A 26,903-nucleotide genomic window follows, 5' to 3' on the forward strand; every position below is an offset into this window, starting at 1 on the left:
AAAACATTAAATGGTGGAGAAACATCATAGGACGTGTGCTGTAGCATAGTAATCAGGATGGAGGAGGCTAGATACTGGAGAGGGAGAGGACCTCCTAGGCATTCTCTGCCAGCCTCCTTAATGGTGCAAAGGTGGAAAATTTGACTTTGCTTAATCAGAGTCAGTAAATTAATACTGGGAAGTTTCTCGCAGAGAGAGCTTGTCACACTCTCTGAGGTACCAGCCTCTGGCATCTATTTCGGCATTTCCTACCCCTAAGTAGTCCTCCAACTTTTTTTTTTTTTTGAGGGGATGTTGAGGGAGCAGAGAAGGACAAAATTGCTAAAGTAACAGTAACAATACTAATTCAAAAATTACTAATACAAAATTAGTAACAATACTAATTCTCTGGATACTAAGGAATGAGAAAGATATAGAAGGAAGGTCCACTCACAGAAGGACTGCACGCATTTGTGGAGTATAGAATAACATCATCACATGAGGCTGACACCCAAGGACAGTAGATACAAGGGCCAGGGGGACTGCCCCATAGCTGGAAGACTGCTTCATGAACAGAGGGGAGAAGGCAGATGGAATAGAGAAGGGATCACTAAGAAAATGATGGCTGGAGGAACCAGTTGGGATGTGAGATGCATGCCAAAAGTAGATAATAGACCAAACATGATGACATCTCAGTGTCTATGTTGCAAGCCATAATGCCCCAAAGTAGAGAGAATATGGGGAATATTATCTGCCATAGAGGCAGGGGGAGGGTGGGAAAGGGGTGGTATACCCGGGATATTGGTGGTGGGGAGTGTGCACTGGTGGAGGGATGAGTGTTTGATCATTGTGATATTGTAACCCAAACATGAAAGCTTGTAACTCTCTCATGATTATTCAATAAAATTTAAAAAAAAGAAAAATGCAACTATCACTATAATTATATCTATCAATAATATTTGTGTAACTATAATGTTTATGTAAAAATAAATGTATATTCAACTACAAAAAAAAAAAGAAAGAAGGTAAAGGCCAAAGAAAATCCATGCCCTAAGGACATGAAAACCCCAGGATAGAGACTTCCACAACTTGGAGGTGGGATGCCTTGACCCCAGAGTCTACTCAGCTGCTTTGAGAAATTGATTTTATATTGTTTCTTTTTCTAAGCCACCTCAGCTAGACCTGAGGGTACTTGAGAGCGAGAAGGACTTTAGGTTTGGTGGTCCTTGTATTTAGAGTCTTACCAGGGCTTTTATTTCTGCTACAATTGTCTCATTACGGGATGCAGCCAGATGGGGCCTGGGTTACCTTGAATGGGAGTCCCAGACTGGTCTTAAATTTGGGCTGGGTCATTTGAGCGTTTTGAAGTTTAGGACTGGAACAAGGCACTGCCACTTTTTCTCGGATCCAATCTTGGTTTTATGTATTTGTTTCTTTAAATGCTTTGCCAAGTGTGCCAGATCGATAATACAGCAGATAGGGCACTAACCTTGCATGCAGCTGACTCGCATTTGATTCCCGATACTGAATATAGTCTCCTGAGCCCTGAAAGGATTGATTTCTAAGCACACAGCAGGGGTAATCTCTGAGCAACACCAGTCCAAAACCCAGTGTGTGTGTGTGTGTGTGTGTGTGTGTGTGTGTGTGTGTGTGTGTGTGTGTGTGTGTGTGTGTTGTCTGTGTCTGTGTGTATAGCTAAGGAATTCCCTTCCCTGCCTGCTTGTCTCAAGAACATTTTAAAAACTACATTTAGTTATACAAAAATAAGCATTACAGGCTAAAACTTAACACTCTTTTAACCACATTCATAAGATATGTAAGGAATGTATTCAAAGGTCAGGCCTTTCTGCTAAGCCAGGTTTTTCTCTTGGAAGAACATGTTCAAGCATTTTTCAGTTTCGAGGTTGAGGAGATTCACCTTTCTGAGTTTCTTATTTAGTAGGCTGAGCAAGGCTTAGGTTTAGGGCCCAATAAGTAGCAATTTTAACAGCTTCCCAGGCAATGCTACTGATGTTGGTCTGGGTATAACTGGGAAGATTGTGTTCTACCACAGCATGAATTCAATCCATGAGAGAGACAGTGTATGGGGTCAAGAATAGAAGCTTCCTCAAAAAAGAAATACAGGGGCTGGAGCGATAGCACAGCGGGTAGGGCGTTTGCCTTGCATGCGGCCAACCTGGGTTCGATTCCCAGCATCCCATATGGTCCCCTGAGCACCGCCAGGGATAATTCCTGAGTGCAGAGCCAGGAGTAACCCCTGTGCAGAGCCAGGTGTGACCCAAAAAGCAAAAAAAAAAAAAAAAGAAAAGAAAAATACAAATGGCCAAAAGGCACATGAAAAAAATGTTCCATATCGCTAATCATCAGGGAGATACAAATCAAAACAACAATGAGATATCATCTCATACCACAGAGACTGGCACACATTCAAAAGAACAAAAGCAACCAGTGCTGGCATTGATGTGGGGAAAAAGAGATGCTCTTTCACTGTTGGTGGGAATGCTGACTGGTCTAGCCCTTTTGGAAAACAATATGGACAGTTCTTCAAAAACTAAAAATTGAGCTTCCATATGAACCTGCAATCCCACTTTTGGGAATATATCCCGAGGATGCAAAAAAGCACAGTAGAAATTACATCTGTACCTATATGTTCATTGCAGCATTGATCACAATAGCCAAAATCTGGAAATAACCTAAGTGCCTGAGAACAGACGATTGGTTAAAGAAATTTCGGTACATCTACACAATGGAATACTATGCAGCTGTTAGGAGAGATGAAGTCATGAAATTTGCTTATAAGTGGATTGATATGGAGAGTATCATGCTATGTGAAATGAGTCAGAAAGAGAGGGACAGATATCAGAAGGACTGCACTCATTTGTGCAGTATAAAATAACATAACATAACACAAGACCAACACCCAAGGACAGTAGATAGAAGGATTAGGAAGATTGCTCCATAATTGAAAGCCTGCCTCATGAGCGGGCAAGGAGAGGACAGCTGGAATAGAGAAGGGATCACTGAGAAAATGATGATTGGAGGAATAAGTTGGGATGGGAGATGTGTGCTGAAAGTAGAGGAAGGACCAAACATGATGACCTCTCAGCATCTGCATTGCAACCCATAATGCCAAAAAAGAGAGAGAGAGTATGGGGAATATCTTCTGCCATGCAAGCAGTGGAAGGGTGGAAAAGGTGGGGGTATACTGGGAATATTGGTGGTGGGGAATGTGCACTGGTGGAGGGATGGGTATTTTATCATTGTGTTACTGTAACCCAAACATGAAAGCTTGTAATTATATTTCATGGTGAATCAATAAAATTTTTAAAAAGAGAGATAAAATTTTCTTTTAGTCACTCTGATTTATAATGCAATTAATGACAGGGTTTCCTGAATGCAGCATTCCAACACCATACCCTCTTCCCTGCACCACTGTCTCAGAGTAACCCACATCCTCTTCATATCCCTATCAGAGTGGGCTCAGTTCTAGACCAGTTCTTAGGTTCTGTTGCCTTTGGTCATTTGTCATTCCCTGGCTATGCTTTTTTTTCCCTTTGAAAATTTAATCTTGTTTATAATTGAATCATTTTTAGTTAAGCAAAGAGTTTTTTAATTGAATTTCCGTGAGATACAGTTACAAAACTTTCATGTTTGAGTCTCAGTCATACAATATCGAACACCCATCCCTCCACCAGTGCACATTCTCTACCACTAATATCCCCAGTATTCCCCCCATCCCAACCCTCCCCCTGCCTCTATGGCAGAAAATTTCCCCCATACTCTCTACTTTTGGGCATTATGGTTTGCAGTATAGATACCGAGAGGCTATCACGTTTGGTCCTTTATCTACTTTCAGCACACATCTCCCATCCGGAACAATCCCTCCAACCGTCATTGACTTAATGATCCCTTCTGTATTCCAGCTGCCTTCTCCCCCAGTTCATGAGGCTGACTTTCAACTGTAGGGGTTAATATTCCTGGCCTTTGTGTTTACTGTCCTTGGGTGTCAGTCTCATGTTATTTTATAAGGGCTGGAGCAATAGCACAGCGGGTAGGGAATTTGCCTTGCACATGGCTGACCCGGATTCGATACTTTTGCTCCTTTCGAAGAGCCCGGCAAGCTATTGAGAGTATCTCACCCACACAGCAGAGCCTGGCAAGCTCCCTGTGGAGTATTCAATATGCCAAAAATAGTAACAACAAGTCTCATAATGGAGACGTTAATGGTGCCCGCTCGAGCAAATTGATGAGCAATGGGATGACAGTGACAGTGATACAGTGATTATATTCCACAAACGAGTTCAGTCATTCTATATCTATCCCTCTCTTTCCAACTCATTTCACTTAGCATGATGCTCTCCATTACCATCCACTTTGGCTGTGCTTCTTTATATTCCACATATGAAAGAGATTTTGTGTCAACAAACTGGCAGGTTGGAAGATAGTGGACTCATGTCCCCAGTCAAAGCTACTGTTTTCTCTACTTGGTCACAGGGAAATTTTTTATAGGGAATGAACAAGGAAGTACATTTTTAGAATGGATAGGCTGCAGATCAATAGGTGCCAGAATGAACTATACATTACCTCATGGACTAGTCCCTGCAGGGACACCAACTTATTGGTAAAGGTAGAGTAACAAGATCTTGAGGAAATGACAAGATGAGGACAATTGACCCTGCCTGGAAGAGCTCCTGGTAAATCAGTTAAGGATTTTTTTGGGGTTGGTGTCATGGACCATGCTTTGAGAACTCAGGAACTCCAAAATCCTCTATCTTTAACCAATATCAGAGGTTCCAAACCTGTTTGTCCCTTTTCAGAAAATAAATCACTCATCAAACAAATAGAAAGTGATGCCCTAATTATACCCAAGGTTGCTCCTGCCCACATAGATCATTTCAGTGACCCCTGAGTATTGTTCACCCACTTTGAGAAAAAAATCCACAAATGCAGAAAATTGAGGACCAAGTGGGTTTCTAACATTCACTCAGGCTAGAGATTGTGGCTACTGCCTATTTGAAACACTATGAAACTTGTCTCTCAGGTGAGTGCCTGATCTCCTCCCAATCTTACTGCATAAGTATCTCAGACAGGGAAGTCCTGGGATGTGTGTTTGGCATAGTCATACTGGGGTCTCCAATATTATCAAATAACTATTCTACCCTTCCTGCGCAATGCTAAACTAAGTCTGTCATGGCTGTTATTTCAACGATCTTCCAAACAACCTCATGAGAAAATTAGTATTACCATTCCAGCATTACGGAGAGAAGAGGTTACATTTTTAAGTACTATAACTCGTTACTGGCAGGTCCTTAGACTTGAAGCCAATAATCTGACATCAGAGAATCTGCTCTTAACTGCAGAGTCCCTATGTTCACTTAATGTCTCAAGGTTTTTGAAGCACTCATCTGGTGTTTTGGACATGACCAAAGAAAAGGAGGAACATAAAAACCAGAGACAATGTATGCATTTTTCCCCCAAGGTGAGCACTACTGACTCCCTCCACTGTGGGAAAGCATTAGAATGATGAGGGGTGGATGGTAGTAGCCTCAGATGCAATAGAGGGATTTCTTTTCATTTCCTTAAAGAATCTTGATTTCCAGCAAGGAAGGTACCGAATGATTTATTTCATGAAAAGGGGATGGTAAAACAAATAAGTCTGTGGGAACCTCTAATCTCTACTGTGAAGGGGTGAATTGTTGAATCCATTCATTGGTTTCACACAGCCAAAAAATACCTTAAGATAACACTAACATTTAGCTATCTTAGTGTTATCTTACCTTATTAAAATGTCATCACATAAACAGAACCAGAGAGCTTTTTGCACAAAACAACCCTGAAGATAAAGGCTTGAGAGTATCGCAGCCAATTGCTATTTGGGAGCAGACAGTGAAGGGGAGGTTGTGGATTGTAGGGCATGGAAGGGTTCGATGACATCTCCTCCAATTATAGTCATATTCCATCAAAGCCAAAGAAGCATGCAAATGAAAATGCCAACACTTCAAGAGCTGTTGAAAGCCTTTGACTTTTGTGCCAACAGCTAGGATAATAGGCTTGTCTACCTGAGCTCCTGGGGTTGCCCTTTTCTCCTTCTAGCTGTTAATCCAAGGACTGGACTATACCACATCGGGGAAAGATGGGGAACTTAGTTTATTGCTCTAATGGTTAGAGCTAATAAATGCCATAGAACATCGATTCCACATGTTCTATGGCATTTATTAGCTCTAACCATTAGAGCAATTATTTTATTTTATTTTATTTTATTTTTTTTTTTTAATTTATTTATTTTTAATTAGAGAATCACCGTGAGGGTACAGTTACAGATTTATACACTTTTGTGCTTATATTTCCCTCATACAAAGTTCGGGAACCCATCCCTTCACCAGTGCCCATTTTCCACCACCCGTAAACCCAGTGTCCCTCCCACCCTCCCCAATCCCATCTCCCCCCCACCCCACCCTGCCACTGTGGCAAGGCATTCCCTTCTGTTTTCTCTCTCTAATTAGCTGTTGTGGTTTGCAGTAAAGGTGTTGAGTGGCCGCTGTGCTCAGTCTCTAGCCCTCATTCAGCCCGCAACTCTCTTCCCCCACATGGCCTTCGACTACAATGTAGTTGGTGATCGCTTCTCTGAGTTGACCTTTCCCCGGAACGTGAGGCCAGCCTCGAAGCCATGGAGTCAACCTCCTGGTACTTATTTCTACAGTTCTTGGGTGTTAGTCTCCCACTCTGTTATTCTATATACCATAGATGAGTGCAATCTTTCTATGTCTGTCTCTCTCTATCTGACTCATTTCACTCAGCATGAAACTTTTCATGCCCATCCACTTAACTACAAAATAGAGCAATTATTTTAAAAAAATTTTAAATTTTATTGAATCACCATGATAGTTGCAAGCTTTCATGCTATGGGGCAATCCCCCTGGCCCTTGTATCTACCTTGTCCTTGGGTGTCAGCCTCATGTGATGTTATTTCACACTCCACAAATGAGTGCAGTCCCTCTATGTCTGTCCCTCTCTTTCTGACTCATTTCACATAACATGATACTCTCCATGTTTATCCACTTATCAGCAAATTTCATTACTTCATCTCTCCAAACAGCCGCATAGTATTCCATTGTGTAGATGTATCAAAGTTTCTTTAACCAGTCATCTGTTTTAGGGCACTCGGGTTGTTTCCATATTTTGGCTATTGTGAACAGTACTGCAATGAATATGTAGGTACAGATGTCATTTCTACTGTGCTTTTTTGCATCCTCAGGATATATTCCCAGAAGTGGTATTGCAGGGTCATATGGGAGCTCAATTTCTAGTTTCTCTTGTTATTTTGTTGGGGATCAAGGGTAGAATACATAAGCTATATAGCAAAACTATGATGATGCTTTCAAAAAACCAACAAGGAAGAAATAAATTTTTCTTTTTTTTTATTAGTTTATTTTTAATTAGAGAGTCATCGCGAGGGTACAGTTACAGATCCATATATCTTTGTGCTCATGTTTCCCCCATACAATGTTCGATAACCCATCCCTTCACCAGTGCCCATTCTCCACCACCAGTAAACCCAACATCCCTCCCCCCTCCCCAGTCCCGTCTCCCCCCACCCCACCCTGCCACTATGGCAGGGTATTCCCTTTTGTTCTCTCTCTCTGATTAGGTGTTGTGGTTTGCAATAAAGGTGTTGAGTGGCCATTGTGTTCAGTCTCTAGTCTGTATTCCGCAGGCATCACCCTTCCCCCACATGACTTCCAACCACATTTTACTTGGTGGTCCCTTCCCTGAGTTACCCAGAATGAGAGACCAGTCTGCAAGCCATGGAGACAACCTCCTGGTACTTGAAATAAATTTTTCTTGACAAAAGTATGTAATATTCACATAGTCTTGTGATTTAAAAAATAAAATGTCTCAAAGAAAATCTTATAAAATGTGCTTGGAAATTTGATATCTGAACAAGTGTTAACTGCCTCCCTCTTAAAGTTTTAATTTAAAAAATTTCACTGACAGATCATGGGTTTCAATATTATGGAATTTCAGAGGTTAGCTTCACAACTATGTGTATCTACTTGTCACTACTATCACACCAAAGTTCCAGCCTCATTGCACCACAGAGGAGAGCCCTCTGCTCAGCCCTGTCCCATATCTTACCTTCCTCTCTGGTAGCCACCATAGTTTTTCTGAGTCTAGGAGTTAGTTTCATTGTTTCCTATAAATTAATTTTTCTTTAGATATTCATATTCCACATGGGAGTGAAACCATCTGATAATTGTCATTCATTTCTTATTTCAGTCATTTCTAATGGTCAATCAGTTCATAGTATCTTTTCTTACTTATATCAGTTCACAAAATCACCTCAAATTCAGTACCCAGATTAACTTTTATATATGCAGAGAACTCCAAGCCAAGACAATTTGGAGAAACTGTATTTAATCTCCTCCCAAAAATCATTCCAGGATTGTCTTTTTGCTTGCTCTTATAAATCTTTATTCTCTTGTAAACATGTATCTCTCTTTCTGATTTTTTGATACTTAGAAGAAGCCTGTATCCTCTCTTGAACAAGTGTTTTTCTCTCTCTCCCCTCCTGCCTTTCTAAGTAAATTTCTTTTAATTAAAAACTATCTTACTTCACTAAAAAAATAAAATAAAATAAAATCTTGCTTGTGGGGAACAGGAGAAATTATCTTCATTTTATCTAAAAGACTCAATCTTTTTAAATGATAGAGTAGTATTCCATTGAGTAGATATATATACTATATATATATGTATATATATCCACAGCTCCTGGGGGCAGGGACTCACAAACAGTGCTCAGAAGACCCATGCGTCCCACCTAGGCCCCTCAGTCTCACAGTCTCACAGTTCAGTGAAAGGGACCAAGCAAGTGATGTTACTTAATCCCTGCAGTACCACTGGGATACTTGGGCTACTACAGCCATATCTGGGGGCCTCCAGAGCCATACTTGGTGACACTCAGGGATCTCCAGGCAGGACTGCAGCCCCGAGGTGCTGGAGACCTCGAGGTGCCAGGAATTGTACTGAGGTGGGGCATGTCTAGTCAAGCACCCTATTTACCACTCTTTCTCCCAGGCCTCCCAGGGGCCTAGAGAGCCTCTTTATCCAGTCCTATCTGTTGATGGTCATATAAATTGATTCAATGTTTTTGCTATAGTGAGTCATGCTGCTATAAACATAGGGGTGCAAATAACCTTTCATATTTGTGCTTTTGTATCTTTGGATAAAGGCCGAGCAGCGGTATTGCTAGATCATATAGAATTTGCATTTATATGCTTTTAAGAACTCATACCATTTGTTTATTCATTCTTCTGCTACCTGGGGTTGAATCTCTGAATATATCTCTGATGTTGAGGTCCTAGGATGTTTTCTTATTTGATTGCTTCAGTTCTGATACCAAAATTTCATTCTGAGTTCATTTTTGGATTTGGTATTAAATAACAATCAAGTCTGAACTTCTGTATGTGGGATACTGTTTTCTTTGTACTATTGTTGAATAGTCTTTTGTTTTTCTCCATTGCATGAACTTGTTGACTGCCTCTGTCTTGATTCTTCTTGGTTATACCAATTTAAAACATTGGCATTTTTGCCTAAGAAGATTTAGGGAAACAAGTTTTTTTCCACCAAGGCCAAGACTTTCTGAGGTTGAACTGCAATTTTATAAGGAGACTCTAACCTTTGCAAATTATGTTCTAGATGCTGGAGTATTGCTGCTTTAAGATCATATTAATCTACAGGGCAGAACTAATTAATTGAGCTTTTCCTGCCTGTTCCCAATTGCAACAGCATACACAATTCGCAGATAGATCCCAGATGCTTTTGATTAGAAGCAGGGGGTGTCTCTGGGTTGAAGGGTGTAGGATAACATGGTTTGCCATTTCTCCTCTGCCCAATATAACCTTTATTGGGTTATACCCATCGCAATGCTCCCGAAGCACTCCCATTTCCTCGGTATTCATCTTTAACCTCTCTGTGCTCTGCTTTCTCTATCTTTAATCAGTATTTTTCCTAACTAGAACCTGTGACTTGTAAGGTCAGATCCTTCCAGGACTTTGAACTTTGTATTTGTAAGTGAACTATTGCTTTTCTCTTTCCCTTATGGCCTTTGCATAGTTTACTTTAGAGCAATTCCTTTTTGTGTAGACACAAGAGGACAGTTAATGCTATGCTTTTGTAACTTGGAAGTTAATTGATTCTGGATAATATTTGCTCCTGGGCATCTGTCCTATTTACTCGACTTAAGCCTCAGTTTTCCCTAGTTCCTAGCATCCCTAAAGCAGGGTCCCGACGAAGGAATTGAATGGACCCAGAGCAAGCTGTGAACTACTATGGCATCAAAATGGGACAGGCCAAGTGTCATACAACTTATAACAGGCTGTGGTGTTCCCTCCTTTATGTGTCTGTTGGCAGGCCAGGGTGGAGTAGCGGCTCATGGTCACTGAAGGCACGTGGTGAGAGAGAGCACATTTATTTTGTGAGTACATGGAGGAGACTTAATGCTTTCTGTGGTCCTTCTCTCTCTCCAGGACATGCACACATCACCGACTTCAACATTGCTGCCATGCTGCCCAAGGAGATGCGAATTACCACCATGGCTGGCACCAAGCCTTACATGGGTACGTGCTTCATACATAGCTGCAGTAGTGACCAGGAGTAAGGCATTTGTTTTTCATTCTTGTAGACACCATTTGTTTTGTTTTGTTTGGGGTTCACACATGGTAACGCTTGGGGCTACTCTCAGCTCTGAGCTCATGGGCGGCTTTTGGTGGTGTTCATGAGACCACATGGTATTGTGTGTGCTCTATTTTTATGGGTTCCCATCATCTGAAGGCATCTGAAGATAGTAATGCCAAGTCCCCTTTGGACTTCATTAGGAAGCTCTGATTTCATGGCTCTGAAATGAGCCTCAGAATTTTGTTTTTAACAAGTCCTTAGTCTTACCTTGACTTAAAAGAATCATTGACTACATTTTTAAAACACTATGTTTCATTTAGGACAGTGTCTCTCCACCTTTAAACAAGGAGTAATTAATTAATGTGAACATTATTGTCTGGGGCTATTTCAAGCACTGGTGAGCTGTAGTGAACAGAGGTCTCTAGCTAACAGAGATGCCCACTAGTGAAAAGACTAAGGGCCACCTAAGCCCTCACGAAAGAGCTGAGGCACCGGGGCTTTAACAAATAGAATCAGAGTAAAACACAGCAATAGGTAGGAGGGCTATGCATGTTATTATAGTCATTATTATACAATTCTGTATACCATACACAGGACCCTAAAGTATACAAAATCTCTTGCAGACATAATTTTGGTTTTCACTTTATAGCAATTCTAACTGTTCTATTTTTAAGAAATAAAGAACTAGCCTGCTGCCTCATCCAAATTTACCCAGCAAATGAGTATAAGGGCAGGGATACATACCAAAACACAAACTTACATCTTTAATATCTCTATTAATAATTTAAAAGTGATTATAAATTCTAAATTCTGTGATTGAAGGCTACTAACTCTGTATAGATCTCATTCCATTTGAGCCAGTCCCACCTCCCATGAGCCCCTCAGAATAGAAAGGGAGAGCTTTTGTCTTTGGGGTCATATTTTATTCAGGAGTGGAACAGCATGCCATTTTCCTGCTGTTCTAAGGTAAGTGGTTCAGATCTGAAGAGAACTCTCTGGAAAGTCTGGACAGGATGGGGCCCTGTGAGGAGATAGACCTGCTGCTCCATTCCTGGCTCAACGTCTAGCCACTAGATTTGCTAACAGATCCCTGCCACAATAGAGACTGAGCTGACTATGGCAGGATAAAGCACTCAGAGTCAAGTCTAGCATGGGACAATGGCAATAGGAGACATAGACAGGCTCTGTGTGTGCACATGTGTGAGAATGTGTGTATACCTGTGAGTATGTGATGAAACTGTATGTGGTTATGAGAATGTATGTGGGTATAAACATGAATGTTTCTAGGAGTGTGTGTATCTAAGTATGTGAGTTTATGTGTGAGTTTATGTGTGAGTGGGCACATATAAACTTACACATAAACTCAAATACTGTGTTGTGAGTAATGTGCAGATGTGTGAGTGCAAGTGTATATGTGTGAGCATGTATGTGTGTGGATTGTGAATGTGTGCGTATGTATGTGTGAGTGTTTGGGAAGGGGATAGATTGCCCAGAAGATGTTGTTCATCTTCACTGTCATGGGGGTAGGGTATTAGGTGAGGGGTAGAAGGGGCTGCAGTGTGGGAGGATGGAGGCCCTTGTTCCCATTGATTAATAAAGTCCAGCAATATTAGAGAATCTGGGGTGACTCCCCAGGGCAGAATGATCTGAAACCACGTTAGGTAATGCAGTATGTGTTTGAAACTGTATGTGGTTGTGATAATGTATGTGAGTGTACGCAGGAAGTTTATAGGAGTGTGTGTGTGTGTGTATATATATATATATATATACATATACATGTATATGTATATATATGGATGTGAGTTTATGTGTGAGTGGGCAAATGTGTGTTGTGAGTAATGTGCATATGTATCAGTGCCAGTGTGCAACACAGCCAAGGTTGAGAATTTCTGCAGCAGTCCTTGTGCTAGGTCACCTAATGAAGCAGCTAAAATAAATCACACAGACCACGTGTGTTGGGGTCTTTCTGCTTCCTCTCCTCTTCCTTCTCCAGGTCTTAAAAAAAGATGGTGCTTTTTATGAAAAGGGAGGATGAGCTGTGTAGGAGTCAGATGACTTCCATTTTTGCACCAGATTGGTTAAATCCAATGGGGGGAGGGGAGAGGAGGTTTATTTAATCATATATAAGTCTTTTCGTTTGTTGCTTTTCAGGGGCCCACACCTGCCCACCTGCCAGTACTCAAGGGCTACTCCCAGTTCTGTGCTCAAGGGTTGCTCCTGGTGGTGCTGGACATCAAACCTCGGCTTCACTCAGCCCATTGTGCTCTATCTCTCCTGCTAGGCAATTAGCTTTTGAATTCGGAAGATTAAATTTTCAAGCAACTGTTTCAAGGACCAAAAGAGGATAAGGGCTATTTAGTAACAGGCTGAGCTCCCTCCCTAGTAGAAAGCACTGTTGTTGTCAGCAGGATACCGGAAAATAAAAATTATTCCTGCTTTTCCTGTAATTTGTGGAGATAGTTCTGTATCACTCTCATCCCGTTGCTCATCGATTTGCTTGAGCAGGCACCAGTAGCGTCTCCATTGTAAGACTTGTTGTTACTGTTTTTAGCATATCAAATACGCCACGGGTAGTTTGCCAGGCTCTGCCACTCGGGCGGCATACTCTCAGTAGCATGCCGGGCTCTCCAAGAGGGTGGAGGAATCGAACCCAGGTCTGCCACGTGCAAAGCAAACGCCCTACCACTATGCTATCGCTATAGCCCTGGAGATAGTTAAAGCAGCAGAATCATGAGTTGAACTGGTTGGATTAAGTTAGAGGTAGAATTAATTGCATTACCTTGTGAGAGACTGACAGTAATTCACAGCCTAAATGCTTGTTTTTTTTTTTATTATTGTCATTTATAAAGTTATAATATATTTAAAAATATTTGGTATTAATATGCAATCAGACTTCTTCGTCAAAAACCTGAATGAATGGTTTGAGCCTCTTCCTCTTCTTGGAGGGAGCAGATATCATTGGGCTACACTAGCACGAGACAGGGACAAATGGAGATGTTACTGGTGCCAGCTCGAGTAAATTAAAGATCAACGGGATGACAAGTGATACAAGTGATTAATATGAAAACTACATCCCTCCATCACCAAAGTGCCCATCACTCTCCACCATAGGCCTTTCCCAGTCTTTTTTTCTCCTTTCCTCTTCCTCCATTACTCCAATTTGGTAATCAGTTCTAGACTACACATTTAAACTTGAAACCAAGGAAAGAAAAATGACACTCTGGTTATTTTGTGGGGTTCTTTTTTCAGCTACACTCAGTGATGCTCAGGGGTACCCCTGCCTCTGCACTCAGGAATCACTCAGTGGACCATATGGGATGCTGGGGATCAAACCTGGGTATGCCACATTCGTGGCAAGAACCCACTCACTGTACTATCTCTCTGGCCTGAACAATACCACTTTAAAAATTATTTCATTCTCTTCCCTTTATAGCTAATGAGAGAGAGGACAAGAGAACCCCAGTATGTAAGGCCACTTTGCTTTCCAAGAGAAAGATGAAAATAAACTTTATTTTCTGTAGTATTTGAACAACCTGCCTTCCAATTACGCATCGGGGAATTGGCGGGGGTGGGGGGCATCTCTCTGTCACTTGTAAAATAATGGGCACACATAATTCAGTCTATTTCCTGCCTAAAACCTGTGGTCCTCAAATGATGAAAAGGAATATTTCAGCCAACTGCTCTGATGAGTTTATTCTCTAGGAGTCCTGGGTTTTCATATTAAGGGCTATTTTCTTGGAACCAAATCAGAGAATGTACATCTGGCTTTTTGAGGTCTGGTTTCCATGGTGAGAGGAGTAAAGGGAAGTCACCTTTTCGTTCTCTCCCCAGTGATTTCAAACACAAGATCTGTGTAATTTAATTCTCTTCAAAGTTGGCTTTTCTCATCTTTTCATAACACAGAGCTAGGAAATAGGAGTCCAGTCCAAATGCTCTGGCCTCTCCACCACCACCCTTATAATTAGCAATGACTAATATGTATTGAAAGCCTGCCTTGCACCAGACAACATGTCAAATGTTTTACAATCATTCGCTCATTTATTTTTTCTCAACAGCCCTATGGGGCAGGCAATCATTAGCACCACTTTACAGCAAGGAAAACAAGACACCACGCTATTGGAAAATGTCTAAATTTAAAGCAAGCTCTATCAGACTTAAAAAAAAAAAAAGTCAAGCTTCTGCCTGAATGATGAGGGGTGTTTAAAAAAGTATTTGTGGTTCTTTGATGATTGTAAGCAAGTTTAGATGAATCAAATTGTTAGGCAGTTTTCTTGTTACACAAAAAACAAAATCAAATAGTTGACCATTAGATTTCTGTATCCAAAATAGGCCACTGTGGTTTGGATAGGAGTCTAAGAGGTATCGTGAATGGAGATCAGTATTCTCTTTTTCATTTATTAATTTTTTTAGTTTGGGACCATGCTCAGCAGTGCACAGGACTTAGTCCTGGCTTTGCATTCGGGAATCACTCCTGGTGGATTTGGAGAACCACATTGGGTGCCAAGGATCGAACTCAAGTCAAGATAGTGCAATCCATTGTGCTAACCCTCTGGTCCCCACTATTCTCTTTTTAGAAATAATTTTCCCATTCATTTGACAAAATTTATCTCAGAGATATTTACTTATTCATATACCCATTTCGTAGTGCACCCATGGGGGATTCTTAGCAAGGAGTCAGGGAGAATAAATTGGCTAGAGGGCAAGAATGAAAACTAGGAAGAAGTGAGGAATGAAAATGACGAGCATGCACATGATCCACTCCTCGGAAAGGTTGATGGGTGAGGAGCTGGGGTGGAGAGAGAGTGTCTAATCCTGAACTCACTGGATTCTTCTCTCTTTTGAGTAGAGAGTCTAATCCCAGCCTGGGAAGCAGGTTCTGTTGTTATTTGCACTTTGGAGAAGAACAGAGTGAGGAGTCAAGAGCTGTGTGCTTCATGAATGCATAGAGTCAGCCCCAGGTTTTCTCAGGCTGCAGCCAACCTGCACGTCTGTGGCCAGTGACGCTGCTGTCCTCTGACTCCAGAGCCTGTGTCATGACTGTTAACACTCTGTTCTACTTGTATAAAGTCTATAGGTTTTCTTTTGGGGAAACGGGTCTATCACATTTATCGTTTTGAGGTTCTTCTGTGACTTTTAATGCTACAGAATTAGAGGTGCCTCCAAAATGTTTTTAACCATCTTTTATTGTTGAACATCAAGTTGTTTCTGATTTCAAGATGGAACAAATTCTAACAAAAACTCGTGTGGAAATTTCCTCCTGAATGTTCATGTTGATTTTTCCCTACTCCTGAAGTCCCACCCGGTCCCATCAGGGCTAAGCAAAATATCTCTCTAATCTTCCTCAAAGAATGATTGAAACTGGTCCCTCACTGTGATATTAAAATGATGTTTCTTTGACTTCTTTTGTATGTTTTTTTATGTTCTTTGCCTATTTTCTACTAGAGTGTTAATACATTTTCCTGTTTCATTATTCTGATGTTATTGCTTACATAAAGAATTCTTGTCCCACATATATACATATATATTAGAATATTAAATCTAGTTCTCATATATGCTTTAAACGTTATTCCTATTTTTTAGTTTTTTATAGCATTTTTATATAAAAATATATTTCTAATATCACCAGACCATTAGTCTCTCTATAGTTTCTGCTTTTGAAGCTATTCTTTTTGTGTGCTTTTTTAACGATGCTCAGGGGTTCCTCCTGGCTCTGCACTCAGGAATTACTCCTGGCAGTGCTTGGGGGACCATATAGGATGCTGGGAATTGAACCGGGGTCGGCCGCGTGCAAGGCAAATGCCCTACCCGCTGTGCTATCTCTCCAGCCCCTTTTGAAGCTATTCTTAGCAATATATTTTTACTTTTAGATTTCAGAAAGTAAGATAGTCAATACTTTGGCTAACGTTATAATTTCATTTTTAACATAATCCAGGTACATAATATATGGTTGAAAAAAAGTGTAAATAATGTGATAATAATGTAGCACTGTAGCACTTGTAGCACTGTCATCCCATTGTTCATCAATTTTCTCGAGCAGGCACAAGTAACGTCTCCACTGTGAGACTTGTTGCTACTGTTTTTGGCATATTGAATACGCCATGGGGAACTTGCCAGGCTCTTCTATGCAGGTGGGATACTCTCGGTACTTGCCGGGCTCTCTGAAAGGGATGAAGGAATCAAACCCAGGTTGGCCACATGCAAAGCAAACGCCCTACTCCCGGGTAGGGGTAGGTGATAATAATGACTTTTAAATTCAGTTATTAAAGACTTTTTTTTCTTTTTGGGTCATGCCCAGCAATGCACAAGGTTACTCCTGGCTTTGCACTCAGGAGTTACTCCTGGCAATGCTCAGAGGACCATATGGGATGCTGGGAATCAAACTCAGGTCAGCTGCGTGCAAGGCAAACGCCCTACCTGCTGTACTATTGCTCCAGCCCCTAAAGCATTCTTTTTGATAAAATGTACTAAATAAGTCTTTCCATACTGAATTGAAATATCTTTATCATAAATACTTTATGTACTAGCTACCTAAAACTCTGTGGGTTTTAAATCTTAATTATCATAATTTTATAACATTTAATATATGGCACCTAAGTATATTTTCCAGAAAATTTTCATTATTCATACATCTTGTTTAGATTAAATTTGGAATTTTTTTAAGTTTTATAAAAAAATTTTATTGCATTAAGTTTATAGATTATATTTGGAGCAACTTCTTTCTGTCATGACCAGAATGTTTTGGTTCTTGTTTTGTTTGGGTGCAGCACACAGTGTACTCAGGGCTTACTCCTGTTCTGTGCTCAGGGATTATTCCTGGCAGGACTCGGAGGGATATGGAGTAGTAGGGATTAAACTTGGGTCAACCATATGCCAGCTAGGTATCCTACTTGCTGTACTATCTCTTGTACAACAACTAGCCTCCTGTCTAGTTGTTGGGCTTTTAAAAAATTTTACTTAAATTTTAATTTTTTTAATCGAATTACTGTGAGATGGACTCTTACAAAACTGTTCATGATTAGGTTTAAGTCATACAGTGTTCCAACACCCATCTCTCTACCAGTGTAGATTTCCCAGCACCAGTGTCCCCAGTTTCCCTGCCATAACTTCCCACCTTACCCCCAGCCTGCCTCAAGTCAATGGCAGACCTCTCTCTCTCTCTCTCTCTCTCTCTCTCTCTCTCTCTCTGTCTCGCTCGCTCTCTTTTGCTCTCTCTCTTGCTCTCTCTCTTTCTCTCTCACTCATAATCGCTCTCTTTCTCTCTCCTTTTGTGCATTGTGGTTTGCAATACAGATACTGAAAGGTTGTCATGTATATCCCTTTATCTACTTTTAACACAGCTCTTGTCCAGCGGGATCAGGTCCAGCTACTAGTGCCTTCTCTATCCTACCTACCCTCCTCCCCACACACTTGTGGTAGATTCCAACTATTGACCAGTCCTCTTAGTGCCTGTTTTCCCTGGCCGTGTACATTAGTCTTCTATTATATATATATATTTATTTATTTATTTGTATGCCACAAATGAATGAGGTCATTCTATATCTGTCCATCTTCTTCTGACTTATTTCACTCAGCGTTAGACTCTCCACGTCCATCCATTTATAAGCAAATTTCATGACTTCATTTTTCCTAACCACTGTGTAGTATTTTACTGTGTAGATATACCATAGTTTCTTTATGCATTCATCTCTTCTCTTGCCCCGTTGTTTTAAAATCTGAAGACCAAGCAATGGTAATTTAAAGCATTATTAGAACATGGCTCAGCTTGTTACTGATTAGATAAATGTCCATTTAAGCTTCACTGAACGATGAAGGAGCATGATATTCTCACTAGACTGACAAACACAGAAGGTAAGTTAATGCCAAGTACGTAGTAGAAAATAGGACTCAGATATTGTTGCTCTCTGCTAATCCATACAGCTTTTTCACATATAGTTGGGCATTAGCTAGTATCCATGGAGACATACATCTTATTTCTACTAGTACTGTTCCAGGAATGAACTTACAGAAGTCTGGACCTACAGTCTGTTCATTGTGGTTTGCAATACAGATACTGTTCCATATACAGAATGTTCCCAAGTACGTTATTCATAATATTCCCCAATTGGAAACATCCCAAATGACTCAATAATAGGATAAACAGGTAAATCATAGTGTATTCCTGTCATATCAAATGTGAGCAAACTATGTTGCCGTAACTTGGATGACTCTCACAGGCATAATATTGAACAAGAAAAGCAAGACACCAAAGAACACAAGGAGCAGAATATTACATTGTGTTTCATATGTATGCATATATATACCTATCCACATAATGTTTGATGTACATGCACACATAAACCTAATATTGTTACCTATATGGCCCTGAAAATGCATAAAAATCTGTATTAAAAATGAAAGAAAATTGCTAACATAAAATTTAGAACATTGGCTATTTCTGTGGTTGCCAAAGGGCAAGACAGTGTGTGTGTGTGTGTGTGTGTGTGTGTGTGTGTGTAGAGGGAAGTATAAGACATACATTTAAAAATAGTAAATGGGGGCATGTGACAGTACAGAGGGTAGGACGCTTACCTTGTACCTGTTTGACCTGGGTTCAATCCTTGGCACTCCATACAGTCCTCCATGCCCTACCAGGAGTGATTCCTGAATGCAGAGCCAGAAGGAAGCCCTGAGCACTTTATCCCCAAACAATGCCCCTCAAGCAAAAATATAATAAAATAATGTATTAAATGTAATTAAACATATTACATTTGTTTGTAACTACTTGTGTTAAGTGTTCCTTTCTAGTTTTCCAAATGCAGACAGAGAAATACATTTAAAATAAAACCAAGAACTCAGTGGTGCTAGGAAGGACTCAGTCTTTGTCCAGCTCCAAGTGTGTCTGCAGGCTGGAGCATCCCGGAAGAGTGGACAGAGCTGGCACGCATATCTCCCTACTCTGGAAAGGGAGCGCTTTCAGGCTTTCCGAGGATTACCCATCCATCACGCTTCTGTATGTTGAGGTGTACGTTTTCCTAATGTTCTCCCCACATTTCTCAGTCTGTCACTCATGGCTGGGCTTCATGCTCTGCAAAAAGCAGAAGAGGATATAAAGGAAGACTCACAAACAGCAGGGGCAAAGAGGACAGAACACACCTTTGATCATGTCCGATGTTTCTTGGCACGATGGTTTTTGCTTATCCCTCAAGTTTTCTGCAGCGTCTCTGAAGTGCAGGTCTGTCGCCTGTCACCTGGGCACCCCTTGAGGTGATTTGCTCTGAGACGCTGACAAGAGAACAATGAAATATAGTCCTTTCCATCCAGTGCCTGGGGGCCCCCCCGGCGTGCAGAACCAGTGTCTCCGGGATTGTGTGGCGTGCTGTGTGTGCAGAGAGGGGCAGTGAGGCATGAAAGTGAATTCCCTGGGGCGGGAGGCCAGCTTAATGCGACTCCAGCAGCTCCTACAGCCAAGGTCATGCCTGGGCACCGCCAAGCCAGTGTCCTCTCAGGGTGGATGCTGCTCCCGGATTTTATTGATTGCCCTTGCCCACGGCTGACGTTGTACTGCTAAGTGGCCCGGGGCAATTGTGTAGAGCACCCGATTAGGAGCAAATCTGACACTGTGGATGTTCACCTCTCTAGAAGATTGCCTAATTATTTATTATTATTTTTTAGTACTTTTTAAATACCCAATGCGATGCTGACCCTTTGTGTTCTCATGTTTAATTTCTCTCCTCTGTAGTGTTGGCCCTCTTATTGTTCTGATTTTGCTCAGGAGTGTTCGATTTGTTCAAGAGGATAGTAAAGATGAAGGCAGGATCTGAACATAAAATGTTAACGATTGCAACCACTGCTTAGTTGCAACGAATGGTTGTGCTGTTATTCCAAAGAGGGGAAACAAGTGTCGAAGAGGATGTGAGGGGAGTGATGGTAGCAATGTAAACTGGTACAGCTGCTATGGAAAGCAGAATAGAAATTTCTTTGAAACTTGAAAATCTCGAAGCTGAGAGAGCTCAGGGGTGAAGTTACTTGCCTTGCATGCAGCCACCTTGGGTTCAATCCCAGGACGGCCCCCTGGACACTGCCAGAAGTGATCTCTCAGTAAGCCATGGGCACAGTCAAGTATGACTCCCAAACCAAAAAAGAAATGCAATTAAAACATAAAAGATCCATATCACCCAATTTCCCCACTTCTGGGTATTCTTGGGAAAGAAAAAATTCTACCAATTCCAAAGATATGTGTACTCCCCTGTTCATTTGCCAAAGCTGGAAATATCCTAAGTGCCCCTATACTGATGAAAAAGTAAAGACAGGGTTAATGGACACAATAGAACACTGCTATTTTTTTAAATGATGAAACCCTGCCATTTGCGATAGTCAGGATAGGCTTACAAAGTATGTTCAGTGAAACAAGTCAGCAGGAGAAAGATAAGCAGTTTATGATTTCACTCATTTGGAAAATAAAGAAATACAACGGATGAACTAAGTTAAAAACCAAAGTAAACTTTCAAACTCTGAGACCAAATTAGTGGTTGCCAGAAGTGAAGTGGGTAGGTAAACTGGGTTCAGGGGAACACCTGTATGGTAAAGGGTGCCTTTGGGCTTTTGATGATGTATCGATCACATTGCATGTTCGTTTGTGATGATGTACAATGAAAACTTAGTATTATAATGCAATGTCAGTTCGATAACTGTTGAATCAATTCTGTACTGATCTTTCATTTAACAAATTTCTGACAGCTCACTGAATGCCAGGTCCAGTTCTGGGACACTAAGTAGACTTGGTAAAGGCTACTTTACCTAAGACCAGTTGGCAGTTAGCACTGTTGTAGGGAAAGTAGGTAGAAGGTTCGCATATATGTGGTCGTGCTTGGTCCAAGCTTGGAGAGTGTATACAAGATGTCAAGCCGGGGGGTGAAAAAGACTGTGCCTCTCTTCCCTTGCAGGCTGTGCTATTAACAGAGTTGCACAGTGTAAACTCCACAGCTGGAAAAACCTGGTGTTTCCCTGAACGTCTCTCTCCCGCCCATCCCTCACTCTGTAGGAGGCTGAACATCTGCTCTGGCCTCTTCCAGACGGATGAGAGGGAGAGTCACTCCAAGGTAGAAATCACACAATTCAGAGCACACATTGCAACCACACATTTAGGCCCTGCAGCTCAATGCTCCCCAATCAAGAAAGCAAATAACTTCTCCTCGAGCTTTGTGATTTTGAGAGTCGGTCAGACATTCAAGGCCTGATAGGATCTGATTGCTGGCCGTCCGTGTCTAAATAAGGATTTGTCTCTCAAGGCCTGCGCTTGCCTGTTTGTGTTGGTACACAAATGAGGCCGCTCAGAGAAATAGAAAATTAGAGATTTCTGCCTGCTGTGAGCAAACTAGCATTGGATGATAAACATCCATTAAAGATTTTATGCCCTGCAACCCCATTTACATAGTGTTCGTGACCTTACACTGAGGAATATAGATTTGCTAGTGTCTCCGGAAATTAAAATGACTTCACTGTTCTGTCTTCTCAGCTCCTGAGATGTTCAACTCCAGAAGAGAGGCAGGCTACTCCTTTGCTGTTGACTGGTGGTCCCTGGGGGTGACCGCGTACGAGCTACTGAGAGGCAGGGTATGGCAGTGTCCATTTTGTTCTGGAGGGGGGTGGACGGCTCTTCCTGAAAGTCCCATTTTTAGAATGAAAAAGTGGATTGTTGTTGATGTAATTTGTTGTTGTTGTTTTTTCTAAAAATCAAGTAGTTTATTTGAGAGGTGCAAACAACTATGTCATGTGATAACACCCCTTAGGATTTTTTTGCATGGATTAATTCCCATCTTACATCTTGGTCCAAGCATATTAGCATTAAATGATGCAGATAAAATAAAATAAATAATATGAGCATGATTATCTTCGGGGGAGGGAGGAATTAATACCCTTATGAAATATCTTGTATCCGTATATTTGCTTGTATAAAGAAAATCATTTAACATTTACAGTACTGGACTCTAATTCAGACACATGTCCCCTAAGAGAGTGTGAATTATTAATTCAACACTTCCTGTCCTGTCTTGCTGGATTCCTGGCTGTCATTTGGCTCCTGGGTTCTGGGTTCAGGGGCAAAGTAATATAGTTTTCTTTTTAAGGGAAATATTTCTTTTTCTTCTTCTTTTTTAACAGTGGGTTTCTGGTGATTTTCTTTTAAAAATCCCTTTGAAATGAATATTTGTGCTTTTGGTATACTCCATTACTGCACTATATCTATCACCAATAACCAATATCCCTAATCCATTATCCCTGGGTCCCTTCCCAGACACTCCCACCCCCTCCTAGGTGAACTCAGTTCCATTGACAAGGGTCATTTTCACTGGATAATTTTCATCCCCTTGCTTAATATTTTATGTATATTACATATGAGTGAGATCATTCAGTGTTTTTGTCTCTCTCTGATTAATTTCACTACCATTCTTTAGTCCCATCCAAATTTTAACAAATTGCAAGATTTTACCTTTTCTTATGCTGAGCAGTGTTCCGTATTTTCATTTTGTACTCACCTGTGGTTGGTCACTATGCTCTTGGCCTATGTTGGTGCTTTTGAATCACACTACAATAAACATTGGTGTGTATTTTTGTGTTCTTGAAATAGACACCAAACAGTAGAATTACTAGATCATGTAAGAGTTCTGTTTTCTTTCCCTTTTTCTTTCTTCCCCCAATTTTTTGGGAGTTCTATTTTCAATTTTTGCTTTTGAGAAATCTTCATCTAGCATAAGGAACTATCTCTTTTTCCATCATTTCAAAATTGGCTTTTATTGAGGTATCACTGTTTACAATAGTAAACTATCAAATATATAAATATATACCATTAAACTATAAAATAATTGTTATTTATATTTTCAGTGCTACTATTCTATGCCCATCTCCCTCCACCACAATCCTAAGGTTCCTTCCCCTTCTTTTAACCTCTTCCACTAACCATTTTAGCAAACATGTCTTAGGGGTTGTTTTCATTGAGGATTGTTGTTGAAGGACTATTTCTTGTTTTTTGTTTTATTTTGTTTTATTTTGGACCACACCCAGCCATGCTCAGGAATTACTCCTGGCTTGGAGCTCAGGAATTGCTCCCGGTGATTTTGGGGGACCGTAAGAGATATCAGGGATCTAACCTGGGTCAGTTGTGTGGAAAGCAAGCACCCTACTCAACGTATCATTGCTTCTGCCTTGAAAGAAACATTTCTTAGATGAAGAAAATGCCTGGGAAGAATCTTGCTGAGGAAAAATGTTTTCCCCTCTCATGTTATTTTCTCTTCCTGGTAATTCCCTGTGATCTGATATATTATCGTTGTTGGATTCATTTTTCTAAAGCAGAGGTCTCACTTTTTATGTTTTAAAATATCAGTGTTCCCCCAATACTCATAGTCACATGAATATGTTATTTTTATTTTAGCAAAAGTAAATTTATGCTTTGCCTTTCTGTTGTGACTTTTTTTCAGTGAATAAAATAAAATAAAATAAAATGCAGAACTTTTTTTTATATAACCCTAAATCTGTTTTTTCTTTTCTTAAAAAAAATCCATTTATAAATGTATTACCCTTGCAAATTTTTCTAGGCATATCAATTTTTATATGATTACCTCTTCTGTATTATTAGTTTGTAAACCATCAAAGGTGAAGTTTACATGAGAACACGACTAATGAGAACAAATAGAAAAGGAGTTGCTGCAAATCCATGTTGACATGTTCTAGGAGAGAACCCAACAGGAGGTTGCCTGTAATTTTGTTTCAAAATATAGCTAATCTGGGGCTGGAGCAATAGCACAGTGGGTAGGGCGTTTGCCTTGCCTGCAGCCAACCCAGGTTCAATTCCCAGCATCCCATATGGTCCCTCGAACATTGCTGGGAGTAATTCCTGAGTGCATGAGCCAGGAGTAACCCCTGAGCATCGCTGGATGTGACCCAAAAAACAAACAAACAAACAAAATATAGCTAACTTGAAGCAATCAAATGCCAACATATAATTGCAAGAATTGCTACAACTAAACTACTGAGGATGGGTGCTAAACAATAATTCCTTTTCTTTGCTCTTCTTGATTTTGAATAACAGAAAAATACATGCCTCAGAGGCAAAAGTGCCTGAAAGCATAACCACTGTCCTGTTTCAGTTTTGTTTAGTTTGTGGGATCGCTCCCTCCCACATTCGAAGCATGCACTCTGTATGAGTTACCTCTCAGCCCCAACTCTGACATTCTTGATAGATTTGTCCTTAGCTGTTCGTTATTTTTGCTTGATCATCTCTCTGCTTCCCCACTGCCATTGCCATTATAAATTAGGCAAGGACCATATATTAATTCTATATTACCCATAAATCCAACATTATGATAGGGACATAGACTTTTGCACTAATTGTACAACTTTAACTTTGGATTTTGTACTCCTCAAATATGACCATAATGACAATACCTCATTTTCTCCCAGCTTACATTTCAATATCTCTATCCTGCTTGTTCTTTAAGTTCTCACTCTCATCTATGCTACCCTAGTATTATTTGCGAAGACTGATATTGCATGCCATTATTTTCATTAGAGTATATGTATAGTTCATTGGTTTAAGTGTGTGTGTGTGTATATGTGTATGTGTATAGTTCTATATGAATACCGATGATTTCTTTATGTAGATAATAGGGTCCACTAACAGAAAAATCACTTCTGTCTTGTCATCACTTCTCAAACACCCAGCAGAATACTGGAACATAGAAGGCATTCAATCAATATTTTCTGAATGAATAAACACATAGCACTTGTCATTGTTTAATTATCACAGATTTTACATTTTAGACCCAGAAAGATAAATTACTATGCAAGGCAATTTGACTGTTTTAAACACATTCACAGGGTACTTTCATCATCATCATCATCATCATCATCATCATCATCATCATCTTCATTATCATCCCGTTGATTGTTGATTTTCTCGAGTGGTCTCAGTTACGTCTCCATTCGTCCTAGCCCTGAGATTTTAGAAGCCTCTCTTTACTTGTCCTTCCCAACGGTGCCACATTGGAGGCTCTTTCAGGGTCAGGGCAATGAGACCCATTATTGTTACTGATTTTGGCATATGAATATGCCATGGGAAGCTTGCCAGGCTCTCCCATGCAGGCAGGAAACTCTTGGTAGCTTGCCAGTTCTCGGAGAGGGAGAACTAGGCTATAAGATGTCGCTTCCGGGGTACTTTAAAATATTAAATTTAGTCATATGTCTTCTAAAATAATTGAAAAACACCTGATTTGCCTGAGGCACCCCTTAGTAAATTTACACAAGTTTGTAAGTCATTTTATATTTTACGATGCCCTAAAAAACTAGGCTTAGAAGCATCAATGAGTTGAAGGGAGAAGGAATCAGAAGAAAGAGAAAAGCACACGTCTATACAGTGCTGGGAGTCTGAAATGGCCAGACCTGCCCCACTGCAGGGGACATGGGACGCAGCCGGGATGCAGCCCTGGAGTGGTCCTCGATGTCCTTGCACCGGAAATAGCCAGCATTGAGTCTGAAGATAAGGGACTAGCTCTTCTTTCCTGACACTCCAACACCTGGGTTCTTTCTACTCGGACCGAGACAAATGTATTAGTGACACTTTATTCAATCTTGAGGGAAGAAAATAAATGGTGGTTATTTTTAGAACTTACACAAAAAAATCACGTCTGACCAGTCTCCTCTTTTAAGGGGGTCAGTTCCTCCCACTCAGTGATAGTATCCTGAGTTACTGACCTTGACATACCCTAGGGAGAGCCCGGCCTTTCTACAGCTCCCTTTATTGAGGTCTAGATCTAGTTTTCTGTTTGCTGTTGAATTTTATACCCCTCCAACCTCCCCCTCTTCAGTAATTTAAAAAGCATTTCTCCTATTTGGATATCTTTGTTTGTTTGTTTGTTTGTTTTGATATCTTTAGCCTACTTCTCCCTCTGGGAGAAACTGGCAATCTTCTGAGAGTTTCCTGCCAACATGGGACAGCCTTGCAAGCTCCCCATGGTGTATTCATATGCAAAATCCAGTAACAGGCTGGATCTCATTCCCCTGACCCTGAAGAGCCCCCAGTGCAACATCCTTAGAAGGGCCCAGTCGAGATAGACTTGTAAGATCTCAGGGAAAGGATGAAATGAGATGTTACTGAGCCCACCCAAGAAATTGGTGATTAACGGGATTTCGTGATTCGTGATTCTCCTGTTTGTATTCATTGTTCTATGGATAATTTAATTACTTACATAAAGGTGGGGACCATATATTAAGGGGCATGT

The 26,903-nt window shown here is 40.7% G+C and overlaps 1 protein-coding gene across 1 annotated transcript in view; it reads left to right on the top strand.

Annotated features, from left to right (window-relative positions):
* Positions 1 to 26,903, top strand: part of STK32A (serine/threonine kinase 32A) — a 132,316-nt gene that overhangs the window by 92,785 nt on the left and 12,628 nt on the right. The window contains exons 7-8 of the mRNA XM_055143263.1: positions 10,506 to 10,595; positions 22,148 to 22,245. Coding sequence (XP_054999238.1) covers positions 10,506 to 10,595; positions 22,148 to 22,245 — 188 coding nt within the window. The remainder of the gene's footprint in view (positions 1 to 10,505; positions 10,596 to 22,147; positions 22,246 to 26,903) is intronic.

Source organism: Sorex araneus, chromosome 6, assembly GCF_027595985.1.
Source record: "Sorex araneus isolate mSorAra2 chromosome 6, mSorAra2.pri, whole genome shotgun sequence".
NCBI lineage: Eukaryota > Metazoa > Chordata > Mammalia > Eulipotyphla > Soricidae > Sorex > Sorex araneus.